The 12,119-nt window shown below is 43.5% G+C and overlaps 1 protein-coding gene across 1 annotated transcript in view; it reads left to right on the forward strand.

Annotated features, from left to right (window-relative positions):
• The window catches only part of LOC140662750 (uncharacterized), a 93,539-nt gene extending 81,734 nt beyond the window's left edge, over positions 1-11,805 (forward strand). Inside the window, exons 4-6 of the mRNA XM_072886370.1 lie at positions 3,049-3,175; positions 5,068-5,296; positions 7,846-11,805. Of these exons, the coding sequence (XP_072742471.1) occupies positions 3,049-3,175; positions 5,068-5,296; positions 7,846-8,950 (1,461 nt within the window). The 3' untranslated portion in view covers positions 8,951-11,805. The remainder of the gene's footprint in view (positions 1-3,048; positions 3,176-5,067; positions 5,297-7,845) is intronic.
• Positions 11,806-12,119: the final 314 nt, after the last annotated feature.

The raw sequence follows: 12,119 nt of genomic DNA on the forward strand, positions 1-12,119 counted from the left end.
CGGACGTGACCGGGCTTCGTCATGAGCTACTCGAGGTACGACGAATAACGCGATTCAAAAGCGACTTTCATGACGCCGCGAGGTCGCAGGTCGGTTTCTTTGCGTCACGTTTCTTTCTTTCTTTCGAAATTTCGGCCGGAGCTTGGTCGAAAAACTCGACGTTGTCCTAATTTCTCGATTTTCGCTTCGTCATCCTAACTTTGCGATTATTCTTATTCGTTTATTCAACCTTATATAATTTCGTAGAAACAATATACGTATAAAATTCAGATTTACACATACAACTAAACATCATAATTAATGAAATAATTCACGCTAGTGAAATCTCATTACGCGCGTCTATAACGTCTTATTGTATTTCGTACATTTGTATCATTACACGAGTTGTGAGATTACGCTCGTCCGGCTTTCGGACAATTGAAACGTCAAATAATGCGGAATGCGAAAAATCTAGTAGGTACTGATCCAAGGCTCCAATCGCGCGCGTTTCCTTTCTGCGCGTACGGCGTAGAAAGCAATTCGGGATCGCGTCTCGCGAGTCCAGGAAGTCGCTCTAATAAGGAACAAAGACATTTCCATAATTAACCATTAACGGGCAGCTCGTACGTCAGCTCTCGCGACTCGTATGTTTCTCGAACGTCGCTGTTTAGCGTGTCAATTGGGCGTGGGCGAGCCGATCGATTACCAGGAAAATTGTCCCTGAGAGATTGCATCTCGTATGCATCGCGCATTGCAATCTCCACCTGGCGAGGCTCTCGTGTGTCATCGATCATGCGCGAAAAAATTCTGCAAGCCATGGACGTTATTTAAATTTAAGCGATTTTATATCGCGAGTGATGAAAGAAAGAAAAAAGAAGGGAAAGAGATACGATGTACCAGCACGAATCGCAATTTCTTGTGGCCAGCCCTTAAAGAATAGTGTCATCGATCATGCAAATTCCGCATCATTCGCGATAAGGATAATAACCTTATTTGAATTTAGCGTTAAGTCTTCAATCTTCATTACTACGTCATGATCCTTGATGCTTCGATGCTTGCTTGCAATCTGTGTCATATCAACGTGTTATTGTGTCTGCGTAATATGTACGCGTAGATTTGTTACAGAAAATTATGTTAATATCAATTATGTGCGTATGACTCTTAACGATCTATCATTTCTTATCGATATAAAAGATGTAGAAAAATTTAATCATATAACAATTATAAATTTAATTTTCTGCTGTAGAGAAATTATTCACGGGAACAAAGCGCTATTAATTTATCATACAACTTGTAACGATATTTGTACGTCACTTTTAGGGTGCTTATATTCCTGCATCTCTTCCAACGTAATTTTCGTTTTATAGAAATTACATGTTACAAATACATTAATTGCACAATATTACTAATGCGGCAATAAACGAACCTTGAATAGGTCCATATGTTTCGTATCCCTTCATTCTTACTCTAATTGAGTCGACGCCTTTTTTATGACCATGGGCAGGCCCGACGACTTTTGTCACTCTCATAAACGTAATTGTGATCCGCACTCTTTTATTAGGCCCTTTGCAAACACTGCACGGCAAACATCTGCGCTCAGATTCGCATGAAACAGAGTCCGTTCATTGCCTTTCTTCGAAGATTCGCTTTACGAGATTAATCCAAACTATTGGGCTGTTAATTAAAGGCATTTAATATAACAACGACATCAATAGTCTCCTCTCTCTTTTCGTCCTCGGATAATCGAAAGAAGCGATCGCCACGTGGTTCGCCGTGCGCGTTCTCCTTAATAAAGCGTCTCGATAATGGCGTCCTTTAGGAGTCGCGACCCGGTACTGAAGACATAATTCTCGGGCAACCTAGGTGGTCGTAAACCAGTCGCGAAGCGTTGACAATGGACCGGCAACAGGCACGAGCTTCTCCTCTCGTCTCACTCACCTCCGACGATCTGGTCGTCCATTGGCCTCGTCGTGGCCTCTTCAGCATTGTTCGATTATTTTCTGGGGTAAGAGTCGGCGCGGAAAGGGGAAAAACACGACATGTAGGCATCTAGAGTCGCTCCTAGGCCGCGCGACGACCTTTCTCTTATCGTGGAATCGTTTACATTGGCATTACCTCGTGCACGATGCGGATGATGCGAGACTCCTACGCCACGCTCTCGCGTTATTGTAACGTGACTGTTGGATGCCTCTCCCCCCCCCCTCTCTCTCTCTCTCTCTCTCTCTCTCTCTCTCTCTCTCTCTCTCTCTTTCTCTTCCACCTGATTGTCGAAAATTGCCGCATCGCGTTTTTCTTTCTTCACCTCGCCGTCCCGGTCTCCGGCGATTAATCATACGCTGCGCCGCGGTAAAAAAATATCTATCGCGCAGTCTCGACGCGGAAGTTATTATTTTTCGAAACTCTGTGAGCCACGCCGGGCGTATCTTGATATAATTAAGATTCGAATTAAAATTCCACCAAAGTAGAATGCGCTCAAGGCTACCGGGCTAAAAATAAAATGGTGTATCGCCAACTAATGATCGCATGACTGTACTTTAACTTGAAGATGCAAACGTATAATATAATTATAATTATAGTGTAATTTACTGCTACATATATTTGCATGGCGCCGAAATTCCTCAAGTGTCGGGAACAAAAATTTGCTTCGTTCGTTCTTGCATGCCACTTGATAATTGGCTGGGACCACGAAAACGTGCAAAAGTGTTTTGTCCGTTTGTTAACCGACAAGAAAAGAGAATACCGGAATGTCGTCCTCCACTGAGAAAAGGAACTTCACTTTCTCCATATTATTTCGCGGCAGGAAATTGACACTGGCGAGAGATCACCGCGAGATAAAGCGCTTGTTCCTTCTCCGTGAATTTTACAGGTCGCCCGCTATACGCTTCGTACAAATTTCCAAATTATATAAGTGTATAATATATACATGCACAGCTAAAAGAAATTGCAATCTACATCTTAGCAATTTTAAAAAAATCACATGTACACAAATCTTATTTTGATAAGACAGTCCTTATTGTTTAATAATAGAGAATTGTTCTTTATCAAACTGTTTTCCTTTTAATGTTTCAGCCACAAAATTTGGTACTTACTGGAGAGTTCCCGGACTGCGACGTAAAGTTATGCGACTTTGGCATATCGCGATATATCAGCCATGGAGCGGACATACGAGAGATTTTGGGCACGCCCGATTATGTTGGTGAGTCTCTTACTCCACGCGCGTAATACCATTCGTTTTCCGCGAAGATTACTTCGAAATGTGTCGTTTGTGAAACCGCGACTAACCGCGAAAACGTGACTAAGGTAGAAGGACTTTCGTGCTAATCTGCCAGTGCAAACACTCGGGAGTTGGCGTGAAAACGGTTATAACCGTACTCGACACCTGTGCGTTTTCCTCACACCTCGCCTCTGTGCGTCATTTAGAGTAATGTAACCACACAATTCTGATAGCGAGCCCACTTTTCACACGGCACCATATACAGCCGTGCGGTTTCTATCCTCGGAAGTCGATTTGAGTACTTTTGTAAGCGTTCCACATGCTTTTTCCGACTTGTGTCTTGCGCCACGAAACAGTTTGTTGAAACGCGGTTCCATTAGGAAAACAGCCGCCTTGCATAATTGAACAGAACAAGGCACTTCGCGGCTGGCTGAAGAACCGCACGTGGTCGTCCGATCGGTCAGAAGGAACCTTTTACGATATCCTCGCGACGATTGCCGTCGCAATTACGCGCATCGCGCTAACGGTCCTCTCTTCTAAGTGGACCAAGTTGTTAGGTAATCGCGAGTCACGCGAGAAACAGAGAAGCTCGGAAAGCTGATCTATCGGATTTTAGACGATTACAAAACCATCTGAAATTGTTCTGAAAAAAAATATTAGGCTAAACTCGGGTAAGATGGCCAAAATTTTTTAAAATGCAAAAAACATACCTTTATTTTTGTTATTTTTTAATAGTGTTTGGCATATTATCTTCACTGAAGCTTAAATTACGTAATATTATCGAAATTCAAAGGAAAGTATTTAATAGACATTTTATATTATCCAAATTGTACAACATAAGCATTGGCCATCTTACCCTTATCTAACAAACCATATGGACGGAAAGATGGCTATAATATTTATTAAAAAAATAGTGAAAACGAAAATAAAAATTATAGGTCGTATAACAATTTACATATCTTTATAATATGTCTAACGTCGGTTACGATAGTTTCACTGTAATTTATTCGACGTTATAACAGTTTTTAGTGTTGACACATGAAAAACTTTGCAAGTAGTCAAAAGTAAAAATATGATATAAGATTCACAATATCGTTATTTCAAATAATGTATGCACATAAACTACTGTAAATATCAATTATCCTTGATAATGACTAAAAAAGCGCATTATTTAGCGATTATTGAAAAAATTTCCAGCTTATGATCATCTTTTCCGTATATCCATCATACTCTAGTTTACCCTATTTCGAGAATCGCAAAATTAGCTAAAGAAATAACTTTAAAATTACGCGTATTATAAGATTAATATAAGAATAAAAAAAGGATATGAGATGAGTTTTAATTCCGAGCAAAAAATCTCGATCGTTATTTCCTCGCTCGTAAATTTATAATCGGTCAATTAGCGTCAGCTTTGAAATGATTCGCGGAAATTAGCGAGACCTTTCGCGCGATAAAACAGCTCGCGGATCTTCACGACGATTAAACGGAGTCGGACGGACAGTGGTCAAGGAAAGAGCTTGGAAAAACTGGCGCGGTCCGGGCGGAAACGAGCCGATACAAAATAGCGATTCGAGCACATGGTTAACGTTATTATTACGCAACGAATGAGTCGACTTTACGTATACATCGCGCTCAAAGCCTAATATGTCCAAAGTTACGATTAATATTATCCCGTTGTGAAGAGAGAACGTGCGCGCAAATTCCATTAAGTAAGTTGGCGTGGCGTAATAGCGGTTGTAATGATGAAAAGAGAGAATTATTTTTCTCGGGTTTAATTACGCGCGCGACTTACACTTTCTAGCATTAGTTTAATTCACTATCCGAGTGCATAGGACTTTAGCCTCCTCGTACAGCATGCTGTCTATGTCTTACAGCCCCGGAGGTGCTAAATTACGAACCGATCAGCCTGGCTACCGACATGTGGTCCGTCGGTGTGCTACTCTACGTGCTGTTAACGGGATGCTCGCCGTTCGGCGGCGACACCAAGCAGGAGACGTTCTGCAACATCAGTAGATGTCGTCTGGACTTTCCGGACGATCTCTTTGAGGATGTCTCCGAGGAGGCGCGCGATCTCATGCGCAAACTCATGGTTAAGGATCCAAAGTAAGTTTTAATGAATATACGTACGATATTCTCGTAATAAATGCGCGTAATTGATGCAGACGTCAGATGTAAATGAGAGAGAAAAAAAAAAAAAAAAAAAAAGAGGCTCGAGAAATTTAACTCGGATGCGATTAAAGTAATGCATAGAGCGCCAATCACGCGAAACGGCGAGATTCATTGATCATCCCAAGCTATTCGTCGTCGTCGTTCGCCATTTATCTTCATATGTTCCACTTGACTCGACTCGAAAGATTTCCATTCGTTATTCCGACGCGATCGAGACGTCGTCGCCGTGAATTAAGTTACACACCCACGTCGTAATTTCTGTGCCGCATTTCTCGCTCGATCGACTTCAGCCTCGGTCGTCGAGTAGAGAGAAGCTCGTTCTTAGGTGACTCGAGTATCGAAGAGCGTGTTACCGGAGATGCCGAATTCCTGGACCGGTGCAAATAATTCCTTCACGGAAGGCTACAGCGATCTACCGAGAAGGTCCGGCGCTTACCTCGAAGCGAAAGCGGATACTTGTACTCGCGTTGATTATACATTTATAGTTAGTGTTAGTTATATGTATATGTCGGTATGTTAGCCGATTTCCTAGAACGAAAACAATCGTGTTACGTAGATGGGAATCGTTGCAGGCGACGCGACATTCCATGCCTGTAACCGAGATGATGACATCGACGACGACGGACGGGATCCGATTCTGAATCAGTGGCACGCGAGACGTTCGAGATTTAATCTCGCAACGAGAGAAAGCCGTTTTGCGTTCATCGAGAATCTCGCGAGATATTCGCTTTTGCTGCTCTGGAATGGAGTCCATAGACTCTTGTAACTGTCCGTTGATCTTTTATCATACATAGATCTCGAAACGAGATTCTAATTAGATTTAAGCTTCAGATTTTACTTTTTAACATTTAACTTTTACTTTAATTTATAAGCTCTAGATTTTTTATTTGATTATACAGGATGCAACGTAAAAACAATGTCAAAAGTCATTATTATTCAAAGTCGTAGGAATTTATGTAAAATTTTCAAATTAATAAAAATCACTAGTCTAATTTTGACTGTACGCAGCCTTCCTGCGTTTAGCAATCTCGCGTTTTTCTCGAGCCCATCTTAATGCTTCGTGGATTATACCGTACAATGACGACACTGTGATTCCATCGAGATGCATTTATTAGCTCGTCCGGTCGAGGATAGGAACTGTCATCGTCGAGTCTTGCCTTCGCGAATACGGCAAGAAAAACAGTCGGCGCCACATCCGTCGACTTTCTTCGAAGCGGGAAGAGCGAGGAAGGCGAGTTCCGCTGAAAAACTTGTAGGTTCCCTTATCGCGCGGACAGCTGAGAGGAAGTCGCTATCCGGAATATCCATGTCCTTCCTCTCCGCGCGCGGTACTTTATCGTGCGAAACCCGCATGACTTATCGTCACGTCCGACAATGTTATGTGTGGCGGTCGTCCCGCTTCGCTGACCTATGAATTACCATGTCTAGGCTCGAAGAAGCTGCGCGTTACGAAGAATCGAAATTAAAGGCAGCCAACGCGTGTGAAGAAAAATGCTTTATAATTAAATTTACATTTGCTTTTTTTTTTTTTTTTTTTTTGTAATTTGCCATTGTGTCATTTATATTAATGTGTTAGATTAACGTAACGATTAATGTAATATAAACGTGATCTACAAAAACTGTCACCGTAATTATGATAATTGCTACGTCAGTTATTCTTCTATTTTACTTTTACGTTACTTCGTGGAATTATTACGTCAATCCATTCAGTGGCAGACTTTGTCCGCGCCGATGTTTCGCCATTCGCGTGACCTAAAATTGTAAGCAACGTAAACTCACGCAAATGACGTGGAAGACATTAATTCGCTTATGTGAAGAAAAAAACTTTGCTCGGATAAGCATTTTTTGCTCGGTCGATTCTGGAATTAGAAGCAAAGGAGATACCGGTCTTTAAAACTTCTTTTAGTTTAATAGTTGCTCGATGGGGCCGGCATTCCACGACGGTTACTTAGGCGGTTATGCAATCTGTGACTCCGTTATTGAAGACATTTTGCGTCGTTCCGCATGCCGGAAGTCGGCCGATACTCTCTTCAGGCATGTTTCGCTACACGATATACGATACACGCTCGGCACGAAATAGCCGCGTGAAAAATGTCCCGCTGCGGACATTTTACCGCCGCAATGATGGCCACCGTCCGGCTGGCGGTGGCCGTTTATGTGACGGGGTCTCTTAACCCTTTGACACTCTCGCTCCTCGAGTTAACGAGGATGACGAGAACGAGTCGTTCGCGGAACGAGCCTGTTATGTTGGGATATATACGTTCAAGAACGTCGTACCGAAATAGCCGACGACCGAGCCTCTTATTCACGACTTTCCAACGTGGATTATCAGAGTCCACTCGAATGAAAGCTTATCAGAAAGATTGAGTCCTGTCGCGTTGAAAAACATGTAGAATTAATTTTTTATTCTTCGCAGTCTCTTCATTCTTGGAAATATTTAAAACGTTCCTCTCTTCAAGTAAACGATTCTTGTTTGTCCGCAGTGAACGCCTGACGGTGACCGAGTGCCTCCAACATCCCTGGTTCAGCATGTTTGAGCAGCCGTCGGCGCCACTTCCCTCAACGACGTGTTCCACGTCAGATGACAGTCCTGCGGCAGATTCTACGACAACGCTCTCTCAAGGAGAAAGTTCCTCGTCGAAACCTTTACCGATCGCCAACGGTCAGACGGCGTCGAACACATCGTCGACACCGAAAAACAACGACGGTGAGAAGCAACAACATCGATCGTCCACGACCAGTATGTGTCACAGTCCTACGGAACCCTGCGCGAAGCCGACGAGCCCGCGCGCCGTCTCCTCGCATACGGAGAACCTGTACTCGACATCGAGATCATCGCCCAAGCCTATCAGATTCGGCCTGAGCCCGGATCGCAGGGACACCTTCAAAAGGAACATGGACTCGCTGGCGCAAAAGTTTTCCGGCACTGTTCTGCCGGAAATCGTCATCATCGAGACGGCTGCGAGGTCGTCGGCGAACGCTGTCGGCAGTGGTGTTACTCATCAGCGTCGCGCTACCGCCACCCACACGATGCCCACGAGCGGCGGCGAGGTGTTCAAGTGCACGCCCGTCTTTATTCTCGGTGAAGCGGAACAGCAGTGCAGCAGCGACAGCGGCAGCGACACCGTCTCCGAAATCTCGACCGACAGCTCGAGCGATCGTAGCAGCATCTACTCGGATGACTCCCTGGATTTTATCCTGTACGGTAAGAGCCAGGGTAGAGCGAGCTATCCATTCACTGCCGCCGACGCGACCGCCGACAGGTGGGAACAGCAAAGGCATCACCGCACCGCGCACAGAGTGTGGCCGCGCGAATGCAGCGGCGTCGTCAGCAAGGCGCTCAGTCGCTTCACGTCAGAAACTTCGTCCGGTGGAACGAAGATTGCAAAGATGCCGACACCGCCGATGGCGACGGCAGCAATACGCGGCGGTAGCAAGGCTGGCCTTGAGGCGCTCCGCGAGCGGAGCGGTAATCTGGTGGTTATCAGGGAGCCTGTTCGCGCCGGCAGGTACACCAGGTATAGCGAGGTGCAATGCGAATCGGTACAGGCGCGGATTCGGCGGTTTCAGGTACACGAAGCCTCGTAAAATCGTCCCACATAGGCGTTGCGCCGGCAGGTGTCCGGTGTTGAATTGTATTCGCCAGACGTCTTGGCAGTCTCATCAAGGAGCTCCTTTGAAAGATCAGGAGCTTCGAGGCAAATGTACATATTACATAATTATCTGTACAGTAATGCAAAAGAGAAGAGAGAAGGAAGGGGAGAGGAGATTTTGAGCAACGAGATGTACCCGAGGGACATGCGAAATTTAAGCAAAAAGGTAGAAGGAAAGGGACGGGCAAAGTTCCTCGAGGTTTTTTTTGAAGGCTGTGACGACAGAATTTTCTCGGAAAGATTCAGGAGATTGCGCGTACGTTTTTCTTCTATAAAAATATAGATTATATGAGCTTTGCGAAAAATTAATTTAAATTCTCTTTATTTAATTGACATGGATGATAAAATCAAGAGAAAGAACGGTACTGTGTCATTTGACACAGTGTCAGTTGTATGTAAAACAAAGAGAGAGATTATTCCTAAGTCTATTTTTCGTAAAGCACATAATGCTGTGATAGCGTTAACGAAAAGTTCATGGTGAATGCGGTGTATCTTTGCTTCTCATTTTTGCCGAAACTGGGTGCAACTGGATAAAGATGATCCATGTTTGTAAGATTTAACCAAGAAAAATTTTGCGAAGCAGCATCGTATAATTCAATCGCAAAACAATACTAAACAGTATTTCGTAACAAGAATAAACAATTGTGCGCATCACACCACACCACACCACACCACACAAGCCCGATCTCCAGAATCATTCATCAGCCTCTCGAAGCCCCTAGCCCGATTGTCGCCGGATTCCTCGGAAATCCGAGATTGTACGTAAGAGCGCGCGCGGTCCGTTTGTGATTCACCATGTTGTAACCGCGTAGCGTGAAACGTATCGCGCGCGTATACGTGCTTGTACACGTGTGCCTTTGCGAAGGTGCCGACGAGAGATCGTAGCTTGTATCATATCAAAGCGAACAAATGGCTGTTGTAAATACGGATGAGAGCGCGCGCGTGAGTATGTATGTATGTATGTATGTATGTATGTATGTATGTATGTATGTATGTACGTGTGCAATGCGTGTATGTATGTGTGCTGATGATCTTCGTGGAACGAGCGAGCGGCTTCGAAGAGGGCGGTCTTGATGTACATATCGAATAATCAGAAGGAATGACGAATCCGCGCGTGTCTATAGTGGCTTGCGAAAAGATGCCTGCGGTTTCGGTGACGCATTCCGACCACGAGGGTGGTCACGGATCGGACGAGTGGAGGATTTGGACGGAAGACTGAATAAGATCGTTGCACCATCTGACGTTGAATTCCGCCGAATGCGAAAACGCAGATTCGTTGAACGAAGCACGGTCTGGAACGACGATGGTTCTCCGACAATCTGGCCGCTGAGATGTCCAATTTACGGATTGTAAATGAAAGTATGCGCCCGAAACCGCAGGTATCTGAAAAGATGCGAATCAATGCGCGAGATATTTTGAGGCAGCTCTGTTTAGCCTGCTGTTATCAATAGACTGATCGACCGTCCTTTCGAACTGAAGGAAGCTCGAACCACATCGCGTGCATATGCACCAAGATGAGATTTAGACGCGTTGTACTTTTTACTCGGAGCGATGTAACTCCAAAGAAGGCTTAATTTTTGAGATATGATTTCCTTAGAAATGAATTATTTATTAATGAACAATCACATTTACATATTAACATTGTAATTAATAGTGCGATTGTCAGAGTTCAAACTCATCCGATTTTTAAGTAAATTGCTTTCGTAATCTCACTCTCGATGCATCTCACGCGATTCCGTTGAAATCGCCATATTAATTGACCGTCGCGTTTAACGACGACCAACGACAATCCAGATAGATACATACACTTTCGGTGCCTTTCTTAAAGAAAGATCACAATGCGTGCGCAAAATATGCCAGTCGTCAGTGCCTATGTTTATTTTGTCCGATACGTGACAACATTTTTCGAGTCACGAGAGACTGCGATGTACAGCAGAGAGAGAGAAAATATATATATCCGTGGTGTGAAGAGTGCCTTAATTACGCGCGACTTTGCGGGGAGATCGAAATTGAGAGCCTAGACGAGATTTTTAGGCGTCTCTAATTCCAATTAGCTCGCATATGTCCTCGACGGAGGAGGTTAACAAGTTCTTCAGATGTCAGTGAACTCTTCGCACGAACCACCGAAAACTCGAGCTCTCGGCGTACGTTATCAAAAAGAACGCTTCCCCGTATAAGTCATATCGCGAGTACATATTTTTTCTTTTTCTTTTTTCTTGTTAATAAATGTCAGTTATGCTATTTTAAATACTTTGGAATCAGCATTCTTTCGTTTTTAAACCGTGCGATGTTCTATATCTGTGCGCAAAATATAAAGATATGATCGTTCTCTCGTCTGCTCCCCGAGCTCTCGTAGAAATGTAAATCGCAATAAGTAAAATTTGTATCTGCGGAATTCATTATGACGCGCAAATTGAAACGCGTAACGAATGCTAGTCATATAAGCACAGTACGTTCTGTTTCTCACGCTCACTCCCCCTTTTTTCGCGCCCCCTAATTTTCGTTCACTTCGCCGCGGACACACGCTCACGTTGGTGAGACACGCTAACGAGCGACCTATGTCTTCGTCGTGTGAGACGAGATGGGAAAGAAAGAAGAGTGGACGAGAGCACTGCAAACATAATGGACTTTGTTGGCCTCGCTTTGAGCAGGATGAGAGAGCATTGTTCGAAATCTGCACATTTTTATGCATAATAAATCCGTAAGATGTAAGAGAAAATGTAATAATTTTCCAGTAAATATCTTATATTTTAGTAATATAAAGAGATTCTTGCAATATATGTATATATACACCTTGAATTTTTTTATTACGTGTATATATTGTTCGTGAAAAGAATTAATATTGTTTTCGGTGGTTCTATTCTCAAACGTAGCATACTTTTGATATGTTGACTATATATTTCAAGAACTTCTACTATTTAGACTGTGAAAATATTGACTTTTCACAAACGTAACTCACCGAAAAACAATTGAAAAAATATCGAGCGAAATCGCGTAACGTTTTGGTCTCTTCTTTAGTGCTTGTTTTCAATCATTATATGTGTCGAATCAAAGCGAAACTGTTAAGTATTTTCCGACCTCGTCGATCGAGGCTGTTATTTAAT

Source organism: Anoplolepis gracilipes, chromosome 2 (assembly GCF_047496725.1).
Source record: "Anoplolepis gracilipes chromosome 2, ASM4749672v1, whole genome shotgun sequence".
Taxonomy (NCBI): Eukaryota; Metazoa; Arthropoda; class Insecta; order Hymenoptera; family Formicidae; genus Anoplolepis; species Anoplolepis gracilipes.